Source organism: Rhineura floridana, chromosome 8, assembly GCF_030035675.1.
Source record: "Rhineura floridana isolate rRhiFlo1 chromosome 8, rRhiFlo1.hap2, whole genome shotgun sequence".
NCBI lineage: Eukaryota > Metazoa > Chordata > Lepidosauria > Squamata > Rhineuridae > Rhineura > Rhineura floridana.
This window is the reverse complement of record NC_084487.1, coordinates 110,008,815-110,028,697: the sequence shown is the minus strand read 5'-3', so window position 1 is coordinate 110,028,697 and position 19,883 is coordinate 110,008,815. Positions and strand designations below refer to the sequence as shown.

The following is a 19,883-nucleotide window of genomic DNA, read 5'->3' as shown; positions in this document are numbered from 1 at the left end:
TTATAGTACCCTTGTTTATCCGATTACAGGGCTGGGGAACCTGTAGTCTTCCAGATGTTTTTGGACTCCAACTCCCATCAGCCACCAGCCAGTACAGCCAATGGTTAGGGATCATGGGAACTGGAGTCAAGTATCATATGAAGGGCCATAGGTTCCCCACCCCAGTTCTATTCATATCCAAAATTGCTCTCATTATCTTCAGACTACTTTGGAACAATGACGAACACGAGACTCCACAAAATCATTCTTTGTCTGAAACTGGCACTACTGGTTGAATCTCCAGGAGAAAAAAAACACAGTGGAGACTTTGTTGCATTTCTTTTGATTGCTAAAGACAGGGGATGAGTATAATGGATCTTGCTGAATATAACAGAATCCTATGGAATGGCTTTCTTGAACTGTTTAAGACGGGTTGCCAACCCATTGCTTGAGGTTGCCATGGTGCCTGCAAAGGTCTTCAGTGGTGCCCCGGACAGGTAGCCAACAACTCGAGCTTTCATTTTTTAAAAAGTTAAGTCTCTAGCCCTCTAAGAAAGAAAGTTATAGAGCAAAATGTGCAAGTATCGATCTCAGTGACTTACGTGAAATGAGCTGGCCTGGCTGCTCCTCCTGCCCATCAGTGATATCAGCCAATGAGTAAAGTCAGAGCTGAGATTGATAAGTGAGTTGTTTGGACACCAGGCAACCCCTGGAGTCCTAACGAGCCACCATTTTGCCCTCCTTTTTAGTGCACTTTTCCTGCTTCTGTCTTTTCCCCCTCTAGTCCTTGGAATTCCCATCATTTGCCCTTCCTTTTTCTCCAGCAACCAGAATGCATGCTGGGTTCACCTAAGATCAGGTAGTGCCTACACATTATTTTCTGCAAATACTACTACACTGTAAGTGTGAGGAATGTTAATAACCACCCGCCCCCCAAAAAGGCAAATAAAACTCTGCAAAGAGGCTTGGGCATGTCTTCTGCTTTGCAGAAGCTAAAGACCTGGGATTCATTCAGAATTCACAGTATAGATAACTTTTACAGTATAGACACTTCTACTCAGAAGTAAGTCTTTGTGTTCAGTGGGGCTTACTTCTGGTTAAGTGGATTCAGGATGGGAACCTAGGCACTGGGGGGGAAACATGGTTCTTTAACAAATGTACGGCAAGCAGAAATTCAACAGGTCAAGCTTTTCTAGTATGGAAATAGTTATGGGAAAAGCTTCACTATGACTACACTCTAATTTTGTTATGTCACCCCCCCCATGGCAGCCATTTTGTGACCTGTGTCCCCAACTCTCTCTCAAAATTTGAAACATGCGGCCCCCCCGGTGCAAAAAGGTTGGTGACTCCTGGTTTAAGATCACCTGAGGTAATTGCCTGAGGTAATTATCTTCAATGTATTCACAAAGGCCTGAAAGCTGTCACCCACTGGAAATAAACCACACCTGTAGTCCTTTGAAGCCAGGACAAAGAAGAAGGGAGGGCTATTTGCCAGGATGCTGAAGTTGACTGGAACTTCCCTGTGGCTTGGAGGTTTGCCATTTGTGTGTTTTGAATTCCCACCACCACTTCTAAAAATATTCCAAATCTTATTTATACTCCACCCCTAAACCTATTTACATCACAGTAAGTCATAAAATATTATGACACTTGACTGTACTCTGAACAATTAACTTATCACCCAGTGTAATAACTTTTTTTCTGATAACACACATCAGCTTTGATTAGTGATCACGGACATTGCTGTCCATATGCTAGACCAGATATATTTCATAGTGGAAGAAAAGCCCCAATATTTTGTCATGAAGATCAGCAAGTGTTACTGCCCCACTGTCTATGATGCCTTCACCTTTTACACAATGATGGACTGCCTTCAAGTCGATTCCGAGTTGTGGTGACCTTATGAATAGGGTTTTCATGGAAAGCGGTATTCAGAGGTGGTTTACCATTGCCTTCCTCTGAGGCTGAGAGGCAGTGACTGGCCCAAGGTTACCCAGTGAGCTTCATGGCTGTATGGAGATTTGAACCCTGGTCTCCCACGTTATAGTCCAACACTCTAACCACTATGCCACACTGGCTCTGGTAATAGCTAGATAAAAATTACTTCAGGAAATAGAGATTACCTGTAGATCGCCAGGATGTTTGTATGTGTACTGCCTTCAAGTCGATTCTGACTTATGGTGACCCTAAGAATAGGGTTTTCATGAGGCTGAGAGGCAGTGACTGGCCCAAGGTCATCCAGTGAGCTTCATGGCTATGTGGGGATTCGAACCCTGGTCTCCCACTACGACACACTGGGCTCTCTTTTATGCAATAGGGAGATGTTATTTAAAGAAGCCAAGGAAGTGACCCTAGTAAGTGCATAAATGTGTAGTAAGCTTTCAGATACTGAAAATAAAATGAGGCTATTGATTAGCTATGCAGAGTTTCAAAGGAAGGACAGCCTAAAGAAGCAAATTGTTAAGCCACAAAAGTTATCTAAAGCCTTCCAAGTCCTTTCAGGCAGAAAACTGCCATTATTGGAGTTGGTCTCTATCAAAGACAGGAAATGAAATGGAAATGCAGTAGGGAAAATTCAAATGCAGATAAGCATGCACTGGAAAGGAAGGGATGGATATCATCAAAGGACTGGATTATCTCCATATACTATACACCAGCCTTTCCCAACCAGTGTGCCTCCAGATTTTGGACCACAACTCCCATCTTCCTGACCATTGGCAATGCTGGCTGAGGCTGATGGGAGCTGTGGTCCAACAACATCTGGAGGCACACTGGTTGGGAAAGGCTGCTATACACATTAAATGTTATGCATATTTCAAAGGCTGTGTCCACACTGGGGCATTAATGCATACATGAGTCACTCTATGTGCACATTTGTCTGCCTCCTAGATCTATCCTGATGTTTCCCATCCACACAAGAGGACAGTGCTGTGTTGTTGTCCCTTCCCCTCAATCAGTATTTTCTTGGCCACCATTAGTTCCAGAAACCTGAGGTCTCTTGTGGGCATGTACAAAAGTATTTGTTTACCTGTTGAGTGTGAACCTTTTAATTTTGAAATACATTTTTATATATCAGGTTTGCACAAAGGAGCAGTCAATTCTTTTTAAAAAGTGTGTCACACCGAGTCAAGAAACCTGAGATCCATTATGGACATGCAAGCAGGCATTTGTTTACCTGTCCATGCACACCTTTTTATTTTAAAAAAGTGTAAGTTTTTCAATATACTAGATTAGCACAAAAGAGCTAAAAGTGTGTGTGTCTGTGTGTTGCAAGCCAGGTAAAGTTTTGGAGTCACACATCATGACAAGACAAAAATATTGAAAATGTGCCTTCAGTAACAACTGGTAGAAAAAGGCAATCTGAATCCTCTCCTTGGGATGATGCAGTGATAGAAGGCACTCAGAAAAATGTCACCACACATGTAAAAAAAAACACCACCCTACAACGTGCTTCAGTACATCCACAATCAGGTAACATCCAATTTTATACTGGATTTTCTTCCCTTATTGGATTATTCATGGATTGGGAAAATCTGGATTTAGCAGGGGGAAAGAGCGGGCTACCACATGGATGAAGGGGATGTCATGAGCAGCGTCTTAAATGTAGGCAGCATTTGACATGGTAGTAAAAACAGGCGAAAGCAGTGGAAAGCTAAGAAAAGATCTTGTTCAAAGACAGATTTACAACAATGTAATGGTTTTGTACACAAAAATGAAAACTAAACTAAAAATGTAATGCCTAAAGTGGAGATCCAATTTCTTCTACTCAAGTTGCAATCCTAAGTAAACAAGCATTCGAGTGCACTGCGAGCTAATTAAGCAACTGAAGAAATTGAAGTGCTCCAGGCTCATCCCTCAAATTATAGCACTTTAACAGACAACATCCACACATCTTAGCACTGACAGTGTAACTTGTTTGGCCAAGGTTAGACTATACCAAACTAAGAAGTACCCTAGATCACCCAATTTCTAACATATCTCAGCTATAACAACATGCCTAACTTTGTGGTGCACTATTTTGACACCTTATTAACACTGAATTTTTAAAGCTGGGAGCCATAGCTTTGCATTTATTCATATGCACTTTAAATCTCACCAGCTCATCTTAAAAACACTACCAGCACATGAATCCCAAGTTCATGTTTTTGGATGCAAACCTCAGTCACTGTGATATTTTTGTACTATACTTATCTGCTAGTGATATGTACAGTGAATCAACCATCTTGAGAGGGAGAACGGGTACTGAAATGACATATGAAGCTACAACGGGTGATCATCTGCTGATTTGTGCCTTCCCCCAACAGTTTCATTTCTAAAGAAAAGCAGCAATTGTTCTCAATATATATTTTCACAGAAATGTTGTTGCTGTCTGATACACAGTTCGTAAAGGCAGAGGACAACTGCCACTATACCTTGAGGGGATTCTACCAATGACCTTGAACTATCAAATGTAAGTACTTAATATGCCAATTTTATTAAGAGACTCTGACTATCCACACAGTGGTCAGATATTTCCAAACACCAGTTATTGCTTGAAGAATACAGAAGTTAACCATCTCTGTTACTAAAATAACAAAGACTTGATTACTCAGTAATAATTTAAGCTTCAGTCTTCTATTTAATCATCCAAGCAGAGATTCAAAGAAAGGACATGCAAGTGGATGAGTTAACAATGCATGCTGCAAGAGCTTCATTTGCTGTTTTCAGTGCAGGAGCTCCCAAATGGCTTTAAAAACTGAACTGAACTGCAATATGAATGTTCAGCAATGAGTTCTGTTGTGGTCAAACATCAAGCAAACCTCCAGCTATCCACATAATTCTTACCTAGATCTGAACTTCTCTTGGTTGGATCATGGGCCCTAAAACAAACATGATCACTTTCTAACTTGATTTTTATTCATTAACACTGGATTTTTGCATTACTGGACACTTTCCCCTTGGCAACACAAGAAGTGGACTATCATATGCTCATTTCCACAATACTTTCAAACAATAGCCAGTCATGCTTTTCTCTGACATACAATATTCTTAAGAAAGAACCACCTCACAGGTTGTTTTCTTGGGCAAATTGCCTTTAAAAGATCACTTTTCACTGTTTCCTTTCAGCACGGGCAACAGCTTCCTGTTGTGAAGATATAGTCACTCTAAAGCTTTTCTTAAAATGTTTGTTACACACACAGGACGGGGAGGAATGCTAGATAAGAGAGATCCATTTTAAGCACCAAGCAAAACCTAATATTCCTTTGTATTCTCTTGCACCTCCACATTGAAGGTCCCAAGAAATACATACAAACAGAAGCTCACAAGAGCTTCATATTAAGCATCCTAGCAGAACCCTTACTTCTCTCTTTTGGTTTTACCAATGGAAAAACTAGACCAATGGCAAACTAGTAGGGAGAAAAAAATCAAATCAAATCAGAAACCACGATCATGGGAATGAAGAGTTAATGAGAGGAGTGGTTTGTTAATCTATAAAGTACAGACACACCCAGACAGTTTGTTCACATGTTTAAGGCTACCAGCTCAATAGGATCCTAGTGCTGAACTACAAACCTCCTCCTTCATGTATCCAGGTAATATGTCAATTTAGCAATGGGACCTGCAGCTGCATCAAAACAAAAACAAACATGAAGACCCAGGATGTACTTAAAGATCAATGTACACTGGGGTGGCATTCACAGCCAATACTTTAAAATGATGTATATCTGTAAATAGTGTAACTAGGCATTATTAAAGAGGAGGAAATGTATGTATTATGACAATAAGAAAGCAGCGCACATGGCCAGTATATACTCCAATATTTAAATAAAGTATTTTGTTGTGCTAATGCAACTTGCATGAGGCTACCGTTTCCTCGAACTGGGGAAGGGGGTGGAGATTCAAGGCAAAGTCTTATTTATTTACAATTAGCACAGTTTCATTCTAATGAAATAATCTTTTCACCAGGGGTGAATCAAAATAATTTCATACGAGAACCTAAATATGTTAACTGAAAAGCAACCACACTGATCAGAAAGGGGATTAAGTGCTAAGGAAAGGTGCATCAAGACAGTAACTTTCCATAGTCTTGGTTTGGTGCTTGTATGCTGATGTGCAGAAAAAGCTTGCCTAAGCAAATACTGAAAACAGCAGGTACCTTTCTTTGCAAGGCTTGGCTGAATTCAACTCTTGCCACATGGACTGGTAAGTCAATGTCAGTCCTGTATTCATTGCCTCATGTGATATGGACAGGTGGGGGCCAGCATAGGAAATGGTCCCTGACATTGCAAGGAATAGAGATAGCCCTACTATAAAAGCAAAGCAAAGTTGATTTTAGCCCAGTTCACACAGTCTTCAAGCTGCATAGAGGCTATGAACAGTTGGAGGGAGGGGATTATGTCCACCCTTCCCACTTCATAGATTCCCAGGTTGCATGTAGCATACCGATTGCAACATCTGGCCTACACCCAAAGTGTTTTACATACAATTCCTGTGCAAATGTTACACAGATCCATGTGTAGGCTCACCAAGAACTGCAACAGACACAGTTAGCACAAGCCCATCTACCTCACCAATCATAGTTCCAGCCCGTTGAGAAAGTAATCCGAACTTGGCCATTAAAGGGACAGCAGAGTGGAAAACAGGCAGTTCTGTCCCATAGGCACAAGCATTCGCTTTGATGGGGGCTGCACAGGGACAATAATCCATTGGATTGTTTTGTTGTTGTTATGTGCCTTCAAGTTGATTATGACTTATGGCGACCCTATGAATCAGCGACCTCCAATAGCATCTGTTGTGAAGTTCAGGTCTGTGGCTTCCTTTATGGAATCAATCCATCTCTTATTTGGCCTTCCTCTTTTTCTACTCCCCCGTTTTTCCCAGCATGATTGTCTTTTCTAGTGAATCATGTCTTTTCATTATGTGTCCAAAGTATGATAACCTCAGTTTCATCATTTTAGCTTCTAATGATAGTTTATTTATTTATTTGATTTATATCCTGCCCTTCCTCCCAGCAGGAGCCCAGGGCAGCATAGTTCTGGTTTATTTTGTTCTAACACCCAATTATTTGTCTTTTTCGCAGTCCATGGTATCCGCAAAGCTCTCCTCCAACACCACACTTCAAACTGGATTGTATCGCATGTTAATTCAGTCAAAGTTCTACTGCTGCTGGGACTCCCATCCTTCAAGAGTCAAACGCAGCACAAGCTCATTGGAAAATCTGTCTTTCCAGCTCCAACCTTATCCCTGTCCCCAATAACTCAGAGTTGGAGGAGTGGGGGTTGGGGGCAGAAGCTTGCTCTGCCCCTGCACATGTTGGATTCTTAGAGCTTGGCATTCCCCTTGCATGCAGAGCAAGCTAATGCACAGCCACCTTCAGCTCTTCATCTCACAGCTGAATGGCGGAGGCAAAGGTACAGTGGCTTGTTCTGGTTTGGGGCCCTACAGATGATCACAGCAGCCCCCTGGGCACCAAGGAAAAAGTTCCAGGTGCAGGGGAAAGCCTCTACTTCCTCCCTTTAGTTTGGAGGGACAGAAGCTTTCCTCTGCCTGTAGCTCCCGGTCCAGGCTCATTTCACTCAACAGAGCATGGCTCCCTCTTGCCATGCCAGGGGGATGAACAAGACTCTTGAACCCCAACAAGTGGGAAAGGAAGCGCTACTTGCATTTTCCAATGTCTTGGGATAGTTTTGAAAAGGAACTGATGTGGACCAAACAAACATCTGTCACCCCACCCTGCAAAACTGGTACCAGCAAACTGAAGTGTTTTACGTGTGTTCAGGATTCCAATCTTAGCAGGTAAATCAACTGGTTTAAAAAGGTGAGAAGTTCAGCTTGAAAGGAATAAATTATTGCTAAGGCACCATTTCTTTCGGGACATGTACACCGTGCTGTAATCCAGGAACAAAAGTTTTCACTTACCGCAGTGTGACTGGAAAACCTGTGGCTTGACTACCTGATTGCAGATATTGCACACTACTAGATAGAAATCATCATGAGCTGGATAATGGCCAAATAAATGCATATCTGTGGGAAAGTTAAAAAATATATATATACAAGTATTAGAAGTTGTCCTTTCAAAAAATATTCTCTTTTTAAAAAGTTAAAATACTGCCGTACTGTATTTAAAAAATATACTCAGGAAAAAAGCTATTAGTATCACTACAAAGAAGAGAATCTTAGGAATATAGCTTTTTCTGACTCTATAATGTCTATTTTTTCATATAAACTAGGGATGGGACATCTTATCTAGATTACTACAGTACAAGAAACAACATGCAGATCTCTGTAACTATCATAGGTAAGAAACATACAAGTAAAAGAAGAACCATTGAAATCACCTTCGCCCTATCTTATTTCTGTATTTATTTCAAGAAGGAAGCTTTCCCAAAGTTATAGTCATACAAAGTTTGGCTCCTGATGAAATGTTAGCAAGAGAGTCTTTTTTAAAGAGTTAGGAACTAGTGACAAGACAAAACACAAAGAGAAACAGATGGGACAAATTTTCCAGACCTGCTCTGGCTATGGGGGGGAAGTCACAGGAAATATTAATGCTGATTGCCAGTCCTCAATCAGAGAAATGGTATCTATCCCAAAATCATATCCTACGCAAGACACGCTGAAATGAACACTTGCCCAAAGAGTGCTTGTTTCCATGCACAGAAGAAATTCCTGGGGTGCAGCCTGCACTTTCCTTATTAAATTTAACAAACTAGGGGTGAGGTATAGAAATGGACAGCATAGTATTTCCATCAATAATAACCTGGGAGAATTCCTGAGCTAGTCAAAAAACAATTAGCAGAACATGACTAGCTTATTACACCCTCAACATTCCACATCAACAGCACAAAAATCAACTGTGAGCCACACTGCATCATCCCCAAAATCCCATTTAAAATATTTGCAACCTCACTGCCCCAGTCTCTTTAAATATATATATCACTCTATAAAACTCTCTCACACACACAGAAATTTTTTTTTTAACTTAAAATGCAATGGTCACTAACTTCCAACATGAAGATCATGAGCACGCTGTTCACTATTAAACTTTAAAAGCTCACTGGCTGTCTACAAATATTTTGTGGTGTTTCAATCCAAAGGTTCCCTTCCTCCATAGGACAAAGACTCTTTCTGCCAGAGAAATGGAACTACTTCAGTTGGTGAATGTGGCGTAGTCTCCTTTGTTCGTATCCCACCGCTACTGCCACCACATGTGACGCTCTTCCCTGGCTCTCCCTGTCAGGTTCCTACCTGTGCGTGGCTACTGCCTGTCACTAGGCACCACCAGGGACTCCACCAGTCCGGACTGTCCTTTTTTATTGTTTCTCTCCCCGCTCTAGCACAGATCTCAACAGATCCCCCTGCTAGGCAACCACCAGTCACGTCCTAATACTAGTATTCCCAGAGACTCTGAATACTGGTATTGTTATTCTCTTCACCGCTGCCACCATTTGTTACAGTTTCCCTTCAGCCTTGGTCATTACCTTACCCTCCCTTCTGGTCTGTGAAACCCCAGCCAAGGATCAGGCCTTTGGTAAACCAAATTAAGTATTTATTAAAGATAACAAAGCTAACAAGATTAACAAGATTTCTTCTTAAGGCACATAAGCATATGGTTTTACTCAATACTAATCCGAACTCCACCCCCCTCCTTCTCCACTCTCTCCTGGCAAACAACTCTCTAAACCCCACCAAACAACCCACTCTTTCTCTTCTCCCCCCAGATTCCACTCTCACTCTTCCTTTTATACGTTCAGCCATTTTAAACACTCAGCCAATCATCTAGCATTCTACTGCCCATTCACTCCCCTTCCTCTTTCACTCCACTTACCATGTATCTTCTAAACAACCAACACTTACCATATATACATTAATATAGGAACATCACATTCCCCCCCCCCTTAAACAACGGCAGAGTATTATTCCTGTTCCAGGATTTATACGTCGCGTTAACAATATAAACAAGTCTCTATGGGGAAAATGTCTTTCTTTGTCCTTCCGTCTGGTCACGTCACTGCAGTCCCAGCCACTTGCCTGGAAAGTCCATCGGCCAGTACATTGTCCTTGCCTTTGATGAACTGGAAGTCCACTTGATAGTCCTGTAGGGCCCAGGACCACCTCTGCAGCATAGTGTTATGGTTTTTCATAGTCTGCAACCATAACAAGGCCCGATGATCCGTAGTCACTGTGAATCTTCATCCCCACACATATGGGCGCAACTTGTTCAGTCCCCACACGACCGCTAGGCACTCCTTCTGGACCGACGAATAGTTTTTCTCCCTCGGCGTCAGCTTGCGACTCAGGTACGCCACTGGATGTCTGGTGCCTTCTCTCTCCTGCAGCAAGATGACTCCCAGCGCCAGGTCCGACGCATCTGTAGCCACGATGAATGGTTTCTCATAGTCTGGTGCTACTAATATGGGTCCTTGGCACAAGGCTTGCTTCAGTAGATCAAAAGCCTTCTGACATTCATCCGCCCATACCACACGCTCAGAACACTTCTTCTTTGTTAATTCATGCAAGGGGATTGCTATTTCCCCAAAATTTCTCACAAACTTCCTATAAAATCCAGCCACACCCAGAAATGCCCTTACTTGTTTTTTGGTTAAGGGGATCGGCCACGCTTGTATTGCCTCCACCTTGCTCCATAAGGGGGTGATTTTCCCACTCCCCACCTTATGTCCTAAATAGATTACTTCTTTTAGTCCAAACTGGCATTTCTTAGCTTTTATTGTGAGGCCTGCTTTTCTTAAGGCCTCCAATACTGTTGTCAGGTGTTGGACATGCTCAGGCACTGACTTGCTAAAAATGGCCACGTCATCGATATAGGCCACTGCAAAATCTGACATGCCTCGCAACACAGTATTGATTAGCCTCTGAAATGAACTTGGTGAGTTCCTTAGTCCCATGGGTAAGGTCACAAACTCATATAACCCATCTGGTGTACTGAAGGCAGTTTTGGCTCTGGATTGCTCGTCTAGTTCCATTTGCCAAAATCCTTTACAGAGATCTAGTGTAGAGATAATGGTTGCTGCCCCCAATAACTCTAACATTGCGTCTACCCTAGGCATAGGATACGCATCTGGGACAGTAATTTTATTGATTAGCCGATAATCAATGCAAAACCTTGTCATTCCATCTTTTTTCGGAACCAGGACAATACTTGAGGCCCAAGGACTGATGGATTCCCTGATCACTCCTAATTCCAGCATATCTTCCACCTCCTTTTTGATCTCATTCAAAACTTTCCCATTCACACGGTACGAAACAGATCTGATTGGGGCATGATCTCCAGTATCAATGGAATGTATAAACTATACTGGTTCGGCCAGGTTTGTTGCTAAAGAGATTCCTATAGGTTTTCAAAACTCTCAGAATCTCTTCTTTTACTTCCTCCTTCACCTCCTCTGACCATTCCACTTGATCTACCCCTCCTTTGTCTTTGCTTTCCTGTACCAAATCTGGAAGTTCAGGCCCACTTCCCTCAGGGAATAAGGTAACTTGCAACACCTGTGCATCCCTGGTATGGTAAGGCTTCAACATATTTACATGAACCACTTTGCTTTTGTTTAATTGGTCTGTGGTGATTACATACGTCACTGTGTCAAGCCTTTCTCTGATGGTATATGGTCCTTCCCAGTTAGTCTGTAATTTGTCATGTTTCCTGGGTATGAACGCCATAACCATATCTCCCACATCATACACACGTTCCCTGGCTGTTCTGTCATACCAGTAACGTTGCTTCTCCTGTGCTTGACTCAAATTCTTTTTCACCACCTCCATCATTGATGTTAATTTATTGCGGAATTCCAATACAAAATCTACTACAGATGTTTTGTACTCTCCCAGGGTTCCTTCCCATGAATTTTTTAATAGTTCCAAAGGTCCCCTCACTTTTCTAGTGAACATCAGTTCAAAGGGTGAGAAGCCTGTTGACTCTTGAGGGACTTCTCTGTACGCAAATAAGAAGCATCCCAAACGTTCATCCCAGTCTTGTGGGTGATCTTGAACATAGCTTCTGATCATGCCCTTCAAAACGCCATTGAATCTCTCTGTTAACCCATTAGTGGCGGGATGGTAAGTAGTGGTCTTTAGATCTTTAGATGTTTTAGACTACAACATTTCCACATACATTGCATCACTTCTCCCATGAATACACTGCCTTGATCCGTCAGCACTTCATGAGGGAAACCCAGCCTCATAAAGATTTTTAATAAAGCCTCTGCCACTACAGGGGCTTCTACAGATCTCAGTGCTTCTGCGTCTGGGTACCTGGTGGCAAAATCCACCACCACCAATAGATATTTCTTGCCATGCCTTGTGGGTTTGGAAAAAGGGCCCACCAAATCTATTCCCACTCTATAAAAGGGTTGTCCAATTATAGGAAGGGGCTTTAAGGGTGCCTTAGTCTTTACTCCACTTTTTCCCACCTTTTGGCAGATACCACAAGATAGACAATGTTGTTTTACATCTTTGGAGATGTTTGGCCAATAATAGTGTGCAGCCAATCTCCTCTTGGTCTTTTTTATTCCCAGATGTCCTGCACATGGGACATCATGGGCTACCTCTAGCAATCTGGTTCTGTATTTGCTAGGTACTATTAACTGCTTCACTGGTTCACATTCATCCTTTCTCTCAGCAGGCATCCACAGTCTATATAAAATCCCATTCTCACACACAACTTGATTCCTCAGTTTGTCAGTGAAAGGAATCTGTTGGGTCAGGGCTTGCTCCTTTATCTGCTTCAAACTTATATCTTTATGCAGCTCTTCCCTGAATTGCTCTGCTTCTTTCTTATCAGAGACCACTTGATACAGTTTGTCTCCTTCAGCAGGCCTGCTAGTGGTTGCTATGGTGACCTGAGGCTGGTTAACAGATTCCACCCTGTTTGTTTCAGCCCCCCTTAATATGGCTTCTTTTTCTCTGCCAATTTGCTGTCTGGTCACTACATAGATCTTTCCTTGGGCTCCCATTACATCTCTTCCCACTATTACTGGTTCTTGTTGCTGGGCATTAATGCCTACTTTATATCGGCCCTCTCGGCCTCTCCAAGTCATTTCCACCAGGGCCACAGGCAAACTTTCTGGTTAACCCCTCACTCCTTGGATAGTCACAGTTTCCTGAGGTAATATTACCTCAGATTTTATTAAATCTGGCCTCAGTAATGTCTGAGTGGCACCAGTATCAAGCAATGCCCAATAATTTGCCCCTTGTACACTCACTTCCTCTCTCAGACTTGAATCACGGTCTGTTACTTCTGTCCAGTTTATCTGGCAGAACTGAACCTTTTTCGCTGTTTCTAAAGCCTTGGGCTCTGTTTTCACTGCCCTTGTCTGAGCAGGATTACTAATGGGGTTGGCAACCTCACATTGAAAACGTAGGTGCCCCGGTCTACCACATTTGTAGCATAATTTCTCCTCACTTTTAGGGTACACAGATCCACTCTGGGGTGTCCTGTGCCCTTCAGATTTTACTGGAGGACTCACTCGCTGTGGTACCACATCCCTTCTGCCAGCATTATATGGTCTGGGTTTAAAATCTCTTGATATTTTCCCCACCCAGCCAGTTCTGTTGGAAGCGAAGTGATCCGCCATTTCTGCGGCCTCCTGCACCGATGTAGGGGAACGGTCTTTGACCAGGAGCCTTATTTCTGGTGGTAACTGATGGTATAACTGATCCAATATCATGAGGTTTTTCACCTCCTCCACAGACTGAGCTTTTGCACTTGTCAGCCATTTCCCAAATATGTCCATCAGTTTTGCCCCCAGCTCCACGAAAGACCTCCCTGTCTGTATCTGGCAGTTTCTGAAAAGCTTTCTAAAATGATCAGGCCCCAGTCTGAATCTTTTAAACACTGCTTCTTTGAATTCAGCATAGGTGACGGGCCTGTCTGAGGGGAAATATTGGTATACCTCAGCCAATTCCCCTTTAATCAGGTTTGATAAATACCGCATGTATTTATCTTCAGGTAGCCCCCACAACTGAGCTGCTTTTTCAAAGGTGCTGAGGTAAATTTGAGGATCTTGACCAGGCTCATAGACAGCAAAGTCCTTTGGAGTAATTTTTATTTTTGCTCCATCTCTGTCTTTCCTTGTTTATTAGAATGAAACTTCTCTCTTTCAAATTTTAACTTTTCTGCCTGTAATTCCGCATCCACTCTCATTCTCTCAAATTCCAACTCCCTCTGTTTTTCCTTCTCTGCACCTTCCATCCTCAATCTCTCAGCTTCCAACTCCCTCTGCTTGTCTTTCCCATCAGCTTCCATCCTCAATCTCTCAGCTTCCAACTCCCTCTGCTTGTCTTTTTCCTCAGCCTCCCATCTTAACTTCTCTCTCAAGTACTCTATATAAGCGGGATTGCTTAAATATCCTTCTGGGGTCTCTTCCCTGACAGGTTATTTTTGCTGGGCAGCTGCAAATCCTATAAGTGCTACCCTCAATTCCTCTACCCCTTTACCCTCGTGAGGTAAATTGAATGTTATGCACTTCTCCACCAGCTCCTCTCTTTTCATTTTTATATATTCAGCCATGGTCACTCACTCTTTGCCACACACTCTTTGCCAGTCACTCTCACAAGTAATCTTGTTTTGTTATTTCTGTTTGCCACACCACTGGTAGGGATTCTCTAGTATTCGTATCTCACTGCTACAGCCAACACCTGTGACGTATTCTCCTGTGTTCGTATCCCACCGCTACTAACAACACCTGTGACGTAGTCTCCTTTGTTCGTATCCCACCGCTACTGCCACCACATGTGACGCCCTTCCCTGGCTCTCCCTGTCAGGTTCCTACCTGTGCGTGGCTACTGCCTGTCACTAGGCACCACCAGGGACTCCACCAGTCCGGACTGTCCTTTTTTATTGTTTCTCTCCCCGCTCTAGCACAGATCTCAACAGATCCCCCTGCTAGGCAACCACCAGTCACGTCCTAATACTAGTATTCCCAGAGACTCTGAATACTGGTATTGTTATTCTCTTCACCGCTGCCACCATTTGTTACAGTTTCCCTTCAGCCTTGGTCATTACCTTACCCTCCCTTCTGGTCTGTGAAACCCCAGCCAAGGATCAGGCCTTTGGTAAACCAAATTAAGTATTTATTAAAGATAACAAAGCTAACAAGATTAACAAGATTTCTTCTTAAGGCACATAAGCATATGGTTTTACTCAATACTAATCCGAACTCCACCCCCCTCCTTCTCCACTCTCTCCTGGCAAACAACTCTCTAAACCCCACCAAACAACCCACTCTTTCTCTTCTCCCCCCAGATTCCACTCTCACTCTTCCTTTTATACGTTCAGCCATTTTAAACACTCAGCCAATCATCTAGCATTCTACTGCCCATTCGCTCCCCCTCCTCTTTCACTCCACTTACCATGTATCTTCTAAACAACCAACACTTACCATATATACATTAATATAGGAACATCACAGTGAACTAACAGGTTCTCAAAGATGGAGTAACCTAGCAGTTCTCAATTCTCACAAGCGAATGTGGTTGCTCTGGGTACCAGCAGCTGTTTCAAATATTCGTAAAATTTCTACCAAACCTGAGCTACTACGCCATCCATTCTTCAACAGTTATGAGGTCAGTTGTCCCCTGGTGTGCCACCTCTCCCATGCCACATTTTCAATCGTTTTTTTTTTTTAAATGGTGTTCTAATTTAAAACTATCAGTCGTCTGATTTATTCCTGCTGAAATGGATGATAAAATAAAACTATTGCACTCCTAAGCTGGAATCCATATTATCCCCAGCAACATCTTAAAATAGGGCTATTATGTCAATGAGTTATACACCATCCTAAATCAGATACAGTGTATGTACCACCTACAAGGTACTGCTCTTGATTGGTGAAAGTTGCCTATTGTATCTTACTTACAAGACTGCAGAATTTTGGCAATTTCTATTGACAATTTTATTATTTTATTTATTTATAAAGATTTGTATTTTGCTATTTCATTTAAAAACATCAAAGTAGCTTACAAGTTTTTTTTAAAAAAACTGTATAGTAAAAACCATTAAAATACAGTAAACACAGATTACAGATATTACTAAATTTTAATTCAAGTTCTGACAGAAGCCCATAAATCCAGTGTATTTTTAAACAGTGGAAGAAGTTGCAGTTATGTGCTAACACATTAAAAGTGTGTGCCTCTGTTTCACTGAAATTAATGGGACTGAGCCTAGAGCACAAAATTGTGCACTTAGATACCACTGATCAAAATGAAATCACCCAAATGCCCCTAGATTGCACCCAATCCAATTAGATGTTACAATTCAATTGCATTTATAAAGATTCACTAAAGAGGATTATAGGTTTTAAATTTTAAAAGCACCGAGGACTGCTTCAAAGATTGCTACATCACTGCTAAGCATGCTTAAGAAGGTGATGGAACTTTTTCATAAGAAGCCATTTTTCAGACTGAAAGGTACAAACTTTCACCTCAGTAACGTGTAATTTTAAGAACATGTCTATGCTACAAAAATGGCAAATAATCTAATAGTCTTGAAAATAAAATATGTAGGACAACATTAACAGCATTACCATCCTATCTGCAGTCAAAATGTTTAGAGCTAATGCACTTAAAACGACGTCATTATTTTTCCATTTGTTCCGCTTTGGTCCTCTGGGAACCCTCAAAATAGTTTACAAGGTAAGTTCCTAAATTATTTTTATCACAGTAAGGACCAACTAGATATTACTTTTATTGTACAGTTGGCAGTGTCTGGTTTTTTATTCATTCATTCATTCATTATATATAAAATTTATATTTATATATATCCCATTGCTAACCCTTGGGCCAGGCCAAGCTTCCTCCCTTACATGCTGTGATCACAATGAAAATCAGCCCCTTTCATAACTGGCATTACATTTTAAAAAACAAAAACAAAACCCCAGATGTGGTTGCTAACCATACAATTAAGTAACATTAGGTTTGCTGCTAAGCTTGTCTAAAAAGAAGGAAAAATGAGCATATATACAACTGCATGCAAGGGCAATACATGCATATTATATGGAGAAGCCTAGGAAATTAATAATGTAAAATAAAAGTGCCTCCCATACAGGGTGTGTGAAGTAAGAGCAATTCTAACAACTTTCTCCAAAAGAGGAACAGATGGCAGCCTCAGTTATTATGGTCTTGCAACATGGAGGCCACCGTTACTCAACTTGAAAGGTACTAAAGGATGGGTACAGAGGTTCTAGCAACACATGAGTACCAATACTCACAACTGTATATAGACTTGTATCATTACTATATATCCAGCAACTGTACTTCAGGAATATGAGGCAGTAACAGGGCCAGGGCCAGGTATGACTAGGCCCTTGGGCACCGGCCTACCCTGCACCTGCAGCACCATAGCCCAACACTCCTCCCCCAGTACAGGTGGCACGGGGCTAAAAAGCCTGCCCATGTGCCCCACCTACCTCTCATGCTATGTGAATGACATACGAGCATAGTGCACGTGCCTGCCATCAACCAAGTTGGCAGTGGGGATGTCAACCCCTTAGGGAAGCCTCTGCCGCCATCTTGGGTGATGGCAAGCTTGTTTGCACAGCACACACAGCATTCACCCTGACAGGAGAGGTAGGTGGGGCATGTGAGTAGGCTTATTAAAGCCCATGCTGTCTTTATTGGAGGGGTGCCTGGGCACTCCCTCTCCGTGATCCGTGGCAGGGTCGGGCTGCAGGATGCTGCCATGGATTACAGAATGGTAATGCCATCCTCCCACCCTATGGAGGGGCCCTCAGCCAGGGCCCAACCTGGCTGCCCTCTGGCACTGGCACTGGGCAGTAGAAACATGGAGTACTACTGAAAAAGGACTGTTTTGCTATTATTTGCTAGCCCCAACCTCTGGCTCTAATGCATCTTCTAGCAAGAAGATTTATCTGTCTTCTTCCCTATCTAGGTCACCAAGTTAACTCAGTGTCAAAGTGCCTTGATACTGTAAGAGCTGGCAGACTCCCAAGACAGGAGACAATCAAGGTGGCATATGACAGAACAGGAATTAAGGGCAGCTGGGACAAGGGAAGCAAGTCAGGTTAGAAGCTGAGGCTATTTCTACAGTTCTGAAGCAGGCTGACCGGTCTGTTTCCTAAGACATGTGGGGTGCTTCCAAATAAGGAATTATAGCACAAACAAGTGTGTGTGTGCGCATTTGGCAAGTTAGCTTACATATGTTCCCTTGCTGTCACAAAAGTGGTTGGAGCTTGAACAATGTATTTGGGCTGTGTTTTTCTGTTCATCCCCTCAATCACTCCTCTCTTGCCCTCCATTACCTTCTGCCATTCTGGACACGTGCGCAAGTACTTTTGCACCTGTGCAGGCACACCTTTTTAAAAACAATTCCCAAGAAGTGCTCAAAAGCAATACGTTACCAGCCTTGTTCAGCCAGTTATCATGTTTCACAATGGGTAAACAGAGATGTGTTTTTGGCCAGGTGGAGGACAACATCCACTGCCATTTTGTTAATTTTTTTAATACTAGGGTCTGATGCAAGATCTCCATATTAAAATGATTTCAACAACAAAAAAGCCCAATATGTACTTAAGTTATCTCCTGCTAACTCCCCCTGCCCCACATTTACTGTGAACCCAGCATGAGGCAATCAGTGAAAATAGGTTTCTTTCCTTTGGTACTATGTATGTATGTATATACTGCTTTCAAGTTGATTCCGACTTATGGCAACCCTATGAATAGGGTTTTCATGAGGCTGAGAGGCAGTGACTGGCCCAAGGTCACCCAGTGCGCTTCATGGCTGTGTGGGGATTCGAACCCTGGTCTCCCACGTCGTAGTCCAGCACCTTAACCACTACACCACACTGGCTCTCTCCTTTGGTACTAGGGGCATCCAAAACAAAAATGACTAGATTGTGCTCAGGTGAGCAAATGGAAGTCAAGTCCACCCACCCAAATGTCATCACACTAGGGATGGATGGACTCATTACAGTTCAGTCACTCCAGTCCTACATGGGGACTAAGCCCATCCCTTTTTGTCTCCATGTAGATTTTAAAGGGAAAATTCTCTAAAATCTGCACGGAATGACAAATGTTAAAAAAAATGAAAATAAGAGTACTTACAAGGTGGTCTGAGGGCCCCAGCATTCCCTCTGTCCATTTTAAGACAAATCCTGTCAGAATGCTCCAGAAGTCATCAAGCCACACAGGCTGGAGAGGCTAATGTGGGGGGCTTCTTGCCACCACAAACTTTGAATAGATTAGAGCAAGTTCCCTGAAGATAAACGGGACTGGATGATGCCCCATTGCTCTCAGAGGAAACTGTATGGGGAAAACTGGCTGCCCCCAGTTTTTCTTACCAGCCCATGGGGATGAACAGAACTGCATACATGTATGAGGAAACATAGCCTGTTAACCAGCTTTAATTCTTCTTCTAAAAGCAAACAACCTAACGATTCCTCCAAGAAAATAAAGCATTCCTTTTCCTGCCACTGCAACTCTAACACCAAACAGTTTTTCTCAATAATATAAACAGCTCATAAGTAATACAACAATTCCTAGGAACATGCACATCTAGTAACCTCCTGACAGCATGGGTAAGTACAGGCAATAAAGATACCAGAGCAATGTCAGTAACCAAGACAATACTGTCTTATGACTAGCACAACTAAAAAGTGAACAAGCTCACATATTTAGGAGTTGTACTCAAGAGCATTCTAAATGGCTATAAAACCAATGCTAATATTGTATTAGTTAATATACAGCCAGGAGATTAATAAATTGACTGCACAACTGCTCTGTAGTTTAAACTCAAAGACAAGGTTTTTTAAAAAAAGTATTCCTTTTATCCAGGTAATTACTAAAAGCTAACCTGAGAAACAAACCTTTCCTATATCATATATAAACTGAAAAAGTAACTGAAATTGTTGTTGCAAGAGGTTTTCATCCATAGGTGTTTGATTCATGCCTCA

At 42.2% G+C, this 19,883-nt stretch overlaps 1 protein-coding gene across 9 annotated transcripts in view; it reads right to left on the bottom strand.

Annotated features, from left to right (window-relative positions):
- The window catches only part of ATXN7L1 (ataxin 7 like 1), a 112,596-nt gene that overhangs the window by 62,958 nt on the left and 29,755 nt on the right, over positions 1 to 19,883 (bottom strand). For 5 of the 9 annotated variants that reach the window (XM_061640402.1, XM_061640403.1, XM_061640397.1 and 2 more), the window contains one exon: positions 7,879 to 7,983. The exons of 3 other annotated variants lie outside the window; for them this stretch is intronic. In XM_061640402.1, the coding sequence (XP_061496386.1) occupies positions 7,879 to 7,983 (105 nt within the window). Of the gene's footprint in view, positions 1 to 7,878; positions 7,984 to 19,883 lie in introns of those variants that run through there. One more of the 9 variants, XM_061640404.1, reaches the window with a different exon arrangement.